The sequence below is a fragment of the Corapipo altera genome, unplaced genomic scaffold, assembly GCF_003945725.1.
Source record: "Corapipo altera isolate COAL_440 unplaced genomic scaffold, ASM394572v1 44, whole genome shotgun sequence".
In the NCBI taxonomy this organism is placed as follows: domain Eukaryota; kingdom Metazoa; phylum Chordata; class Aves; order Passeriformes; family Pipridae; genus Corapipo; species Corapipo altera.
The window spans coordinates 3,971,209-3,983,825 of record NW_020884880.1 but is presented as its reverse complement, the minus strand read 5'-3'; the positions used below and the strand labels follow the sequence as shown (position 1 = coordinate 3,983,825).

The window sequence follows — 12,617 nt, the reverse complement described above, 5'->3', positions numbered from 1 at the left end:
ATGCAGTATTATCAACAGGATAATTTCTGTGATTGAAACTGAAGGCATTTACAAATTCTGGTCTATAACAAATACTGGATAATATGGGATACCGAGCTTCTAGAAAACTTTTAAACTCTAACTACAGCACAACCCACTCATAAAAGGTTTTTAAAAATTTTAGGTATTAACAATGATCTGAGTCTACCTTTGAAAAAAATGCAGAATTTTCTTCCTAAGACAGTGATTCCTTCAAGATTAATTTAATAGTGAGCTACATCTTTGACTTTTAAGCACATTTCACAATAAAGCTCAAGAAGAAAACCAATTTCCCCAGCAGTATGTTTTCCTAATACTGCTCATTTCTTTCCATCAAAACAAACTGGCTCTAGTACCATACCTTTGTCTACTGAATCCAAGCCAGAAAATAAATGATACTGTATCTTTTCCATTAAGGAAGAGGATGGTACAGAAAGAGGAAGATGTTTTGTCCTACAGGTGCCAAAATTAAAAAAACAAAACAAAACAAAACTAACAACTTTATATTTTAAAAATGTCACTTTACTTTTACCGAAATCTTTCAGTCTTCACCTTCCATTAGGAGAAAAAAATAAAGGAGAAAAAATACTGCAATTAAAATAGCAGCGTTGTGATTACTCCATTTTATATTTATTCTTGCACAAAAAGCCAAATAACCAGAGAAGTTATGGCATCAGCAGTGCCCATTACTTCACAGAAACCACATTCAACTCCAAGGGGAAAAGGAAGTTTCAAAATGCTTCCTTATGTAATAAAACAATATTCAAAATCTTTTAGTTTTTGTATTTTGAGTCTTCAGAAATGGTGATTTTTTTATTAGGTTTGGTAGCCTCGTCCATCAGTTCCTTCAGCTGCCCAATCTGTTCATCACGGAAGTCATTAAGTTTTTCTTCTGTGAGCTGGAATCCATATACAGTCTTTTCTCTCAAGTTTTGTTTGTCCTCATTGATTTGTTGCTGTATCAGTGCTGCATAGTTCTAATGAGGAAGGAATACGAAGGTTACAAAACTGACAAATGCAGGATTCATGTCAACTTTTTTCAAAAGCATTTTACTGTAATAACATACTCTTACACTATCTCCTACAACAGTCTATTAATCAACACCAAATGACAAAAAATTACACTTTTTATAAGAAAGAAGTTATCAAAATATTTCTACATTAAAACATCTACCACCAATTTTATATAACTAGTTTTAAATGCATATTATATATGTACAGATTAATTTCATTATGTCCTATCGTATACTACTTCTGAAAACAAAACATAATTTAATTATAGATCAAATATAACTACTAAAATAGCATTTTCTATCTAGCAGGATATCAATAGGATTCACTTTGTAAACTGATACATCTGGAAAAGTATTATTCTTGAAATGTATTAGAAAAAGCAATCTATAATTAGACAAATGTCCTGAAGCCTTTTTGCCTAACTACACTCTGCTTTTCTCAGAACTGATAAGGTCACTTACATCCAGCCCTGGACTGCTCCAAAGGCAGTAGGAATTCAGTAACTATAAGACTTCTGTCATTCTGCCAGTTTTTAGAAGAAATTAATTTAAAAAATCAAAAGTCAGGTGAGAATAAGAAGGAGCTTAAAGATACCTCTGTATTTCATACTCACTCCCCAAAGGAAAAAAGAAAACGACAACCCCCCTTTCTGCAGTGTTTTGAATATATGTAAGTTTGTTCAGACTTACAATCCTGCTGTAACAGAAAGCATTTGGACCATGTTTACTTAGATAACAGCATTTATGTCAGTGGACAGGCAACACGGTCAGTGTGTGTTACATCAATACCAGGCTGAGGACCATTAAAAAAATCAAAACTTTCTCAAGAGCAGAACCAGAAGTGGCCAAGGGATCACATCAGTAATGTGGATATAGTTGGAAAATTGCTTTCTCACCACTTCAGAGCAATCTTTGCCCATTATGATTTTTCTAAATTACAACACTCGAGGTTCTGCAAGGACAGCAGTTCTGCAAATTTAATTCAGCTGGTGGTGCTCCCACTGACACGGCTGTGTCCAAGGCCCATCAGCATGGATGCTGTGAGCTTCCCAGCTCCCTCTGCCCAGCACCAGCCCCGCTGCAGCAGCTCTCAAAGAAGTTGTAGTGAGTGAATTCGTCAAAAGCCTCATGGTGTGTGTACTTACAGAAGTCAGTGAACCTACTCAGATGTTTAAAAGTTAAATACACATTTAACCACTGGGTTGGAAGGGAGCCTAAACATCCATTTTTCTTAAGAAGAACTTAAAAACAAGATCAAAAATTAAGAAATTAATTTCAAAAGTTAATTTTTAATTGGAAAAAATACAGGTTTCTATCCTAATTCAGTAAGGTATCCTTTAAAGTACCTTTAAAGTTTTAAGCACAACTCTGAATAAAGTATAAGAAGATGAACTAAAAAAAACATTTTCTGAATACTAAGAATAAGGACTGTTACATGGCAACACCTTTTTTTAAAGAAAGGATTAAATATCAGGAGTATTCAAAAGCACAGTATTATAGCAATGAGATATAAGCATTATTTGAATTCCCAATCTTCAGCTAAGAGAAAACTCATTACTGCATACTGAATTGTTAATCCAATTACCAGCAGAGTAATTGAAGCCACTACTTCAACTGTCTGTCTAATAATTCCAGAGAAGTGGGTGAGAAGGAAGAATGATATTTGTGAGCATGTGATAAATTTCAAAATTACACCATTTACTAACATAAATACACTACACTGTTAGTGAACCATGTCAAGCTTCACTCAAGTCAGCAGGATCTTATCACTCCTGCTGCAAAATATAATTAATGGTTATTTAAAGAAAATAGACAGCTAAAACAAACCAGGGCAAACAAAAGTACATTTTTATTAATTGGGACTCTGAACTAATGTGATTCTTTGAGGTTCTTCCCAACATCACCTCTCCTGCTTTTACATTAAATATGCATTCAGGAACAGTAACACTGCAGTTAATCCCCACAGTAAACCTACACTTCAGAGGTATTACCTCATGGTAGAGTTGGTGTAGGGTTTAGAAGGAACTAAATAGGTTTTTTTCCAGATGATTGAACAATAAAGTAGTAACAACAAGATAAAAAATTATAATGGGTTAAGTCTTCAACTTCGTGATTTACAGAATTTTTTATCAAGGCAGAGGGACAAATGTGATCTGTGAAGCTATCTGCAGACCAGAAACACACCACTGGTGACACATCAACTATTCCAGCTCATTCTGCCTTCACATTTCTGCACAGAACAATCCAGTCAGTACTGACTCTGGACTCCAAAAAAAAAGAAAAGAAAAAACAAACCACACTCTCATTATACCAAACAACAACATTCACAGCATATAATAAGCTATAATGAAAGCAAGCAATGTGAAGCTCTTCACATCTCATCAACAGATCTGACTAAACGTAGAAACCCTGAGAACCCCTCCATGTGATGTCCTGTGCAGGTTCCACGGCAAGAGAAAAGTCCTTCCCACTGCTAATGAACAACACTCAGGAGCAGCCTGGGGCTACTGCTACAGGCATGGGCTATAGAAACCAGAAATAACTGAAGTCCATTTAAAGAGTGGTTATAATTTTACAGACTTTGTTGACAAGATCATCTTTTACAAAAATATCAAACTAATTAATGGCAAAGAGTCTGTAATTTATTTTTTTTTCATCTAACATCAAAGCATCACACCTCACAGAGCACCAGTGTTAAAGAATCCAGATCCTGAAAGTGGTAGTCCTCAACAAAGCTGCAAGGCCCACTCTCACAGATGCTCTGCATCCAGATACAGAGCAATGGACTATACCTCCCCCATTCCCTGATGCCAGGTGTTCCACCTCTCAGCACTCCAATGTGCTCCTATCCAACTGTCACCGCTGGCTCTTTTCCCCTACTCGTTTTCTAGCTGAACAAATGTTTTGTATGTGCCAGAAAATCTCAATAGTTGCAGTTTCACATCAATTCGCAATGTGAACAGAAATTTAAAACTGGACCCTGGAAACATGCTGGGTTTTGGTTGGCTCATGACAGAAAATGGAACTTTCTCACCTCACTTTACCAAAAGTCAGTAGCACCAAAGAAAATATCTTTCAGCCTTTACGAAAGTGCTGAAAAAAAGATCAGCTATATGGCATATCTCATTTTCTCTGAGGAACAAACAAAGCCTGGAATATTTAACTCTTTAACACTTTACTGCTACCTCAGAAATTCATATTGTAATTATGTGATCAGTGATTTGTGGAAAGCTACTACATGATTTGATGATACACGGTAATTTAAGATTTGGGATCTATAAAGAAAATGTGCCACTTTGCTAACCGCATGTGAGCTTTAATATGCTGAACTCCAAAGTTCTGTAATAGGTTTAAAAGCATAATGAAAAAAAAGTGGGGGAAAGCTAACATTTTTACTTCCAGTAATATAACTGGTCACAAAATACGATGACCACAGTCCCTCTCAGGTAATGAGGAGCAGTATGTTCATGTATGGTCTAGTTTTCACTGGAAATTAATAGTTAGAGAACTTAAGTATTTTCCAGTGTCATCTTCCCTACCAGCAGAACTGCAACAAACACTTGCTTAGCTTTTCCAAACAAGGAAAATTATTTCCCTTCTGTCTTTCACTTTATGTTACATATAACTGCATCTTCCAAATGTAACACCTTTGTCAATCACAACACAAATCCTGGGTAGATTTTTCAAGGGCATCTTATTCCCATTATGGTTCACACTGTGCTCACAAAACCAGAGACAGGAGACACAAAATGGAACACAAGTAAACCTGCACTCTCACAGAGCCAGGCTCAGCACACACAAGGATGGCAGAGGGACACAGGTGTTCTCCTCCTTTGCACAGAGGGTCAAATACGGTACGTCAGTCAGGGACAACTTCTGCATCTTAGGGGTTTTTAGGTTGCTTGGTTGTCTCTTTGAAAGTAGCTCTCACTGCAGTGATCCTCTGCATGCACCAGGTGTAGACTTTCTGAGCACCCACATGAAAAAAACCCAAACAACAAAGCCCCTACCATCTGAATGGTAAAAGTCTTTGCCCCTCGTATATGACTGCCACCAGAAACCCAGAAGATCAGAATCAAGTTCAAGTTAAGACAACCTCTCCTGACCATTTACCATCAAAAGATGGCTGATTTATCCAGTACTAAATCCCAGCATGCTGGCCATCCATGTCACAGACACACTCTCCATCTTAAAGGAGGTCCAAGGTAACAGTGTGAGGTGTAGACTGGCCATGTCCCTGCACTGCCATCAGTATGTGTAAACACAGACATACCCCAAAATTCTCCGTATCACCAATGCAGAGAGGTAGATCCCTCACCTGGATGGTCTCCTTAGAGATGCTGGTTCTGCCACAGACCACAGTGGCATTTACAGCATGCAAGCTGAATCCAACCATTAGGCTCTCTTAAAATCCTATGACGTGACAAAATACTTGAACCTCTAAGTGATTTATAAAAAAAAAAAATAAGGTAAGTATTTGTTGTAATCAACAACCACAGGGGTTTTTGTTTAAATTCACTAACTGAAGTGAATACACACTGTCTCTCCTGTCTGCTTCATAAGCACTCATGGAATGCACAAATTCATTAAAAGGACAAGAGGATGAGCGACATCTGAGGTTTTAAAATACCTTACATTACAGAAAGGGCATCAACCTTGTTGTTTTCAAAGTTTTCAAAGGATTAAATACAAAAATATAAGCAAAAATCACACAACCAAAAGTCCCACTCCCTGACTGCCAGATATACAGACTCTTACCTAGGCCAGTCCACATTGACAGATGTTTATCTCATACGCAAATAAAAAATGCAGATAGACACTTATGATTGAATCATAAGATTAAATGAGTTAAGAGCCCATTTTGGCCATTTTCACTGGAAAGAACAGTAATCATAATTTCTTTGCATCCCAATCAACATGTACAATTCTACATTTTAGAAAACCACTCCAAAAATCTCTGTAAGAATTGATTTAGATAGAAAAAGTCAGAACAGATATGTCTGTTCAAAGCAACTACCCGTACAACTCACTTTCTTGTCAGATTTTCTCTTAAAAAAAGGTCTAAAATTTTTATCTCCCTTGAGCATCTGAAGTATAAAGCTGAAGAATTCACACATTCCAGAATAACTATATCCACTTGCAGCCATAGCACTGATAAACAACAGTACTGGGGCCAGATGAGAAAACGCTGCTCTGAGACATGTCAGACAATCAGGGCAAAGTCAGGCACTAGAAAAATGCTATCAGATTATTTGAAATTTATTTTTCTCGGGGTGACATAAAAAAAAAAATTAGCATGGTCTGACAGGCCACCCTCATTGCTCCCTGGAGGTTAACTTCCCATTGCAGTATTTCAAATTCTTCTGTTGCTACTCAGAGCAAAATCAAACACACACTGCCAGGATGGCAGCATGAAGAAACAGCTGTAAATGAACAGCACAGCAAGCTGCAACCTGTGCAGAGATATTTTGAATTAATTATTTTATATTTATTCAGACAGAATTCTGCAAGCTATTTATTATATGTTTTACTGAAAAACTGTTTTGATGTTAAACTAATTGATCATCAGCAAAAGATAAAATATTACAGAAGTGATTTTTAAATGGGAGCTATGCCCCATGAAATTCCAGACCTCCTTTTATCTGAAGCTGTAAGTATAGTTAGAAATTCAATAAAAAAAACCAGGAAAATTCTACCACACAAGCTGAGCTTAATACACCACTACAGTGAATATTTTCATACACTCAAGTACCTATTAAGCCATAGCAACCTACATTTCATGCTATAAGACCACTTAAAATAGCCCATAAACATTTTAAAAATTGCATAAAATACAAATCCTGCCAAATAAATTAACTGGTGTGAATAAACAGCTATGTATCCTCTAACAGGAACAATGTACTATCAATTTCAAAATTGAAATTTCAACCCACTTTTAGTTTTGTAAAGAACACAGCATGGTCACTTAAAAAAAAGTGAATGTACTATAAAGAATGCTGAGTAAGCCTTCCCCTGCTTTTGAAGATATCCATCAAATGGTATCTGAATGATACCAGGTAGTGACATATGGTGGCATTATCACAGTTTCTTTTTTGGAAAATTAAAATAGCAATTGCTGGGAAAAGGGCAATAAAAGGAAGATAGGAATTTCATTCTGAGGTATCCAGCACAGCAGAGGATCTGTGGGGAATAAAGATGTCCAGCTCCTACTGCACATCTTGACAGAAGGTGAAAAAACAGCTTTCTCTTCTGGCACTTAAATGACCTCAGAATCCATCATATGTGTAACAGTAGACCAGGCAAATACAAGGAAAAATAGGGACAAGTTTGTTTATTATAGAAACCAATGTTTTTCCTCATGTTTTGTTCTAGCATCTCCTTCATCAACAATATCACCACACATATTCCATCAACAACATCTTGAACATCTATTAAGAGTGGCAGAGCTGTGCAAAGTAACACAAAGCGTTCTAGTTTCAAAACCAAAAAGGTCTTCCCAGCACAGATATGTTAAAGAAAGTCATGGAACATCCCTTCAGCAGGGTAGTTTGGGTAAGGTAGCCATGGCTGGCAAATTAGAGACCTGAGATGGTGCTGCAGCCCACAAAGGCTGCAACAACAGAGGTAAGTGAGCAAATGCTCTTCATATCCTGTGTTCACCACTGCTTATCCTGAGGTATTGCTTAGTTTCAGTCCTCCTGAGATCCACACACAAACCTTTGTTGTTCAAATTAAACATACTGTAAACACAAGCTCTTTGGCCTGAGTGAAGCACCGGGGTGGCTAATGGACAGATACCAGTGGCTACGCTATAGGCTACAGACGTAATTAGCTGTCCTGCTGAATGATTTACCTACATCTCATGAGAGCAATCTGGTTTTAGATGCTGCTGTTCTGAGATTTGTTTACCACCTTCTGACAGCTCTTAGATGTAAAGAATAAGGTGCCTTAAACAAGCTATAAAATCTGTCATTTCTGTTACATTTCAAACTTCAGCCACCCTTGATACTGTCCATTAATAACAGAAGGGTTCTGTTAAGCAGAAGTTAGGATACAACATATTAAATGTCTGTTTTATTCGTATACATTTTATTCACAAGCCAAAACACTTAAAAACCAGACTGAGTAGCTCTTAAGTCATAAGAGCAGTCATAAGAAGTCTAAGAAGACACTTAAAACACCTATAAATAAGAATCAGAAAGGGTATCAGAAAGATATGCTGAAACATTACTCATGCTTACTTAAAAAAAGCACTCTTCTCAGAAATTAAAGGAAAGCACATTTTCATATAAAATTTTGGGAATTTCAGACTATATGAAAAATATTTTTTTTTAATATTTCTTTCCTAATCTAGCAATAGTGAAAATTGCATACCTGCCAATATGACTTTCCTGTGCACTACTACTTTTTGAACAGGGCAGTTGAGGAATCTCCAAAGGGAAAAAAAATCCCAAAATAGCACTAAATCAGAGTTGGTAACTCACAGCCATTGTCCCTGCCCCTCTGCTGAGGCAGCCACTATGGTGGTACTCTAGAAAAGGAAGGAAATACAGGGACAGCAGAGCAGCACATAGAGTTAATTTAAGCAAATGCAGAGCAAGAAGGTACAAAAATGACACTGTTTGCCAGCTGCCAAATTGGGTCCTCAAGAATCCTTTAAGATTATTAGTATGGAGAATCCATTTCACTACAGGATACATCTCCAAACTGCAACGAAAAACAATGTAGGTGAAATAAATCCCTCTCTTTTCTAAAAAATATACCAAACTGTAATTAATAAAGAGCTCTAAAAATGTTGTGTGAAGAGCAGCTTGGATAAGCTCTTTTGTATTTCAGCCCATTATTAGATGGAAAGGTCATCTTTGCAGAGGCCACTTCAAGCCATGGGTATAGTTTTGCACTTGCAATCGGATTGCCTATGTCTAAATGTCATGTGTCTAAGTGCAGCTAGAGATGTAGGATGCCTTTGTGCTGAGCACTGGAGAGAGAACTTTGGTCTTAAACATGATGTGATGACTGGATACACTGTTCTCCAGAGCTTTGCATCTCATCACTACAAAAGCAACTACGTGTCTCTCTCTGTGTCCCTGGCTGTAGATGACTGTCTTCAATAACTTCCTTCCTTATGGTAAAAGGAAGGTGTTCATTAGTTATTTTGTTTTGTGCTTTTTTAATTACACAAGGCAACAAAAAAACCATTTCTCCTTGAGCGAATCTACAATCTCTCCCCTGGAGTTTTATCTTTTCCTAACGCTGCTGAAATCAGACTCAGCAACATCCTGAAGTTAAACACATGATGAAAACAAAAATTGTAGTTTTCCTCTTTATCCTTAGAAATAAGTATGCATTACGTATATTTTAATTTCTGGGGATGAGAGACCATGTCACCATTTCTAACAATGCACAGAAGTAAAACAGATTTATCCAAATAACGTCATTGGATCATAAAGAATGGGAACAACCAGAAGACTTCAGTTTACTAAAAGTTAATCTGAAAGGAAAACAGGAGAACTTTAACAATATCATGTTTTCCCAGGATATTCAGGAAGGATGCTAGAGTATGTGATTATCAACCAAATTTCAGGGAACAGATCACACTAACACAATGATGCACACAGTGTAGCTATACAGAACTGTTACCATAAGGGGTTTGGGGTTTTTTTTGGTTGCTTGCTCGTTCGCAGTTTGGGAGGAGAGAATGAAAAATTGTTAAGCTAAAACGGAGCCAGGGAATATAATTATGTAATACTTAGTAATCAGCATGGAGAATTATTATTTGATCAGGAAGGTATAAAATGGACTGCTTTTTTTTGAACACAGTTAACTAATATTGTTAAACTGGAAGAAATGACATTTATTTAGAGGAATGTGAAAAAAGCTCAAGAACTAACTCAGCTTTGTTTATAGCTTAAATAACATGGTATTTTAATGTTCTTTTTTAATGTAAGGCTTATGAGATCATAATTTGAGGTGGAAGTGGGAAGTTTATGGCCTGACCATCAAGGTAAGCATATATAAATGTTATTAAGTCCAAAATGGAACACAACACCATTAGAGTACATCAGAGGCTACTGTCATTTGTTGAAAAACAAGCTGTGATTATTTCTTTCTTTCTGGATGCACAATACTTACACCAGTATTGTACATCAGGGCCAAAATATAGGTCACTAAAAGCTTTTTGCTTCATCTGGTAACAGCCACAGTCTTTAAGATTCTTTCCACTTAGGTTAATAAGCTTCATCTCAGGCCTTAAATAAAAAGCTCGAGCTTATTCTAGGGCATAATAAAGGAAAAAAATTGCAACATACTTGAGAGAAAAACAACATTTAAACAAAAATAAAATGGTCAATTAAGTTCTGAAAAGAGAGATCAATGTGAAATGTAGGTGCAGCACAAGAAAGGAGGACGATATGGGAGGCAGAATGAAAGAAATGGCCACCCAAGGGAGTTCCAATGGCTCAACAAGATCTCGTCATGGTTCTCTATCCTTGGACAGGTTGTATCATTCAAAGTGTGAGCTCCACTGAAATAGAAAGACTTATTTTATGAAAGAATAAAAAAAATATTCTTCTCCGAAGTACATATCAGTTAAATTGCTATTGAAGACAAAAGGACTTGGAAGAGAAGTATATTAAAAACCCCATTAGACTATACCTAAGAACAAAAGGTGGAAAATTATTCAGACTGGACCTTCATCTGTAAAAATTATGATAAAATTACACTGTTGCTAATACCAAAGTGTAAGACTGCTGTGACTGAACAAATAACCTACAGACCAGAAAAGTTAAATTTCAAGAAGATTGTTTCGTATTTTCATACAAATCCTAACGATCCTGAGCAATTTGAAAGATGGTAATTTCTTGACTCAGTTTCTATTTTGCTTTGACATTTTATGCTGTGCGTGGCAGTTCTTTGGCTAATAAAAAAAGTTATTCTGTGCACTTTTGTCTACAGCTGATGTTTTGTCTGGCAAATATTATGCTACAATCTCACAAAATATTCAAGGATTTACCACATACTGCTAATTTAAAGCAAGGCAAAGGCAAAGACTGGAAGTGATAGTATCAGTTTGTTTTTAGGAACTTAACTTCCACAATGCATCAGTTATACTGCAATATGTCTATTTAAATATTAAGCTAGGAAATCTTGGCAAAGTGTTTCACTGCAGATAATTCCCAGACAAATATCAACGCTAAGTACAGGCATTTTACCTTAAAAAACCCTAAAGACTGTTTTAGCAACATAATCAGACAATTATAATTAAAGCTCACAATGTAAACATCTCTTACAGACTCCTGTATCAATTCTTTAAATAGAGAACAAGCATCTTAAATATGCAGTTATTTCTTTCAGAATTATTACTTCCAGATTGTCAAGGAAGACGATGATTTCATATCTAGATATTCACAAAAGGAAAATAAAGCCTGTTTCCAAGACAACCACATTAGTTTCCAGACCGCTAGATACTAAGAACATTCAAATGATTATATATCCCAGATGATGACACTTGAAAGACTTCCACGCATGTTCTTCTACTCAATTTATACCTAATGAAGCATTTCAAGTGTACATATATACCCAAGAGAGACTCAGTATTCTTATTTTTCCATTACTCATATTTCTAGATGCTCAATAGAGACAAAACCTTAAACTAATAAAGTAACAAAGAAAAACTCAAGTATAAACAAAAAATTAATCCACTAATAGGCATCTTGTATTGATTTCCATGACACCACAAATAACCTTTCTGCTGAGGGTGCATGGAATTTTTTACTTTAATGAGCCTGTAGAAGAAATATGTGCTTGAATGAATTAAGTAAAAAGTCATGTGCAATATTTAATAAATGCACCAAAAGGTCATTAGTGTAAAAGTCAGATCCATCTCTTAGGATAAACAGACAAAAGCTTCTCCATTTTTAAATGAACAAACTCTACATTACCTGTTCCAATACAATACATGGAATTTGGCAAGAGAAAACACTGAGTCAAAGGCTCATTTTCTTGGCCAGTATTACCATGATCCTTCCAGTAATAGGGGAGAGATAAAGCCCTACATGAGTGCTTGCAGAGGCATTTAAAAGAGACAAACAAGGAGTCATTGAAGTTTATCTACCTGCTTTTTCAACAAGGCACAAACATTTTGAGGTGAGCTCTTTATAGAGCACTATGTAGGAGACTGGCCATCAATAAAAGAAAGCCTACACACTGGTGGACTCGTGATTAAAAAGTAAAAAAATATTGCCACTGAGAAACACAGATGAGTTCTTACAAAGGGTGTTATTTACCTGAGCATGACATTCAGTCCGGAACTTTTGAAAACACTACTCTGTAGAAATAACTCAGTGTATTTGGTCACAATCGTTTGATTACCATTCAGTCCTTCTTGCTTTTAAATAGCAGTAATAGGACATCCCTATGAAAAGAAATGCATACTGATATTACTGACATTTTCCTTAAGACAACTAACGACATACTGGTTTATATTTGTAAACTCACTTTATGGAAAGAGGGCTTGTTACTGCAGTTAACATCTACTTCACAGTACTTAATAAAAGGCAAAAAAAGATTAACTCACTAGTCTCTGTG

The 12,617-nt window shown here is 36.2% G+C and overlaps 1 protein-coding gene across 5 annotated transcripts in view; it reads right to left on the bottom strand.

Annotated features, from left to right (window-relative positions):
- Positions 1-211: 211 nt before the first annotated feature.
- Positions 212-12,617, bottom strand: part of SDHAF3 (succinate dehydrogenase complex assembly factor 3) — a 32,432-nt gene continuing 20,026 nt past the window's right edge. For 4 of the 5 annotated variants that reach the window (XR_003527004.1, XR_003527002.1, XR_003527003.1 and 1 more), the window contains 2 exons: positions 12,317-12,444; positions 885-995 (listed from right to left, as the gene is read on the bottom strand). Coding sequence is in view for 1 of the 5 variants with exons in the window: in XM_027639203.1 (XP_027495004.1) it covers positions 792-995 (204 nt within the window). In the remaining 4 variants the exon portion in view is untranslated. Of the gene's footprint in view, positions 996-12,316; positions 12,445-12,617 lie in introns of all 5 variants that reach the window. The other variant, XM_027639203.1, reaches the window with a different exon arrangement.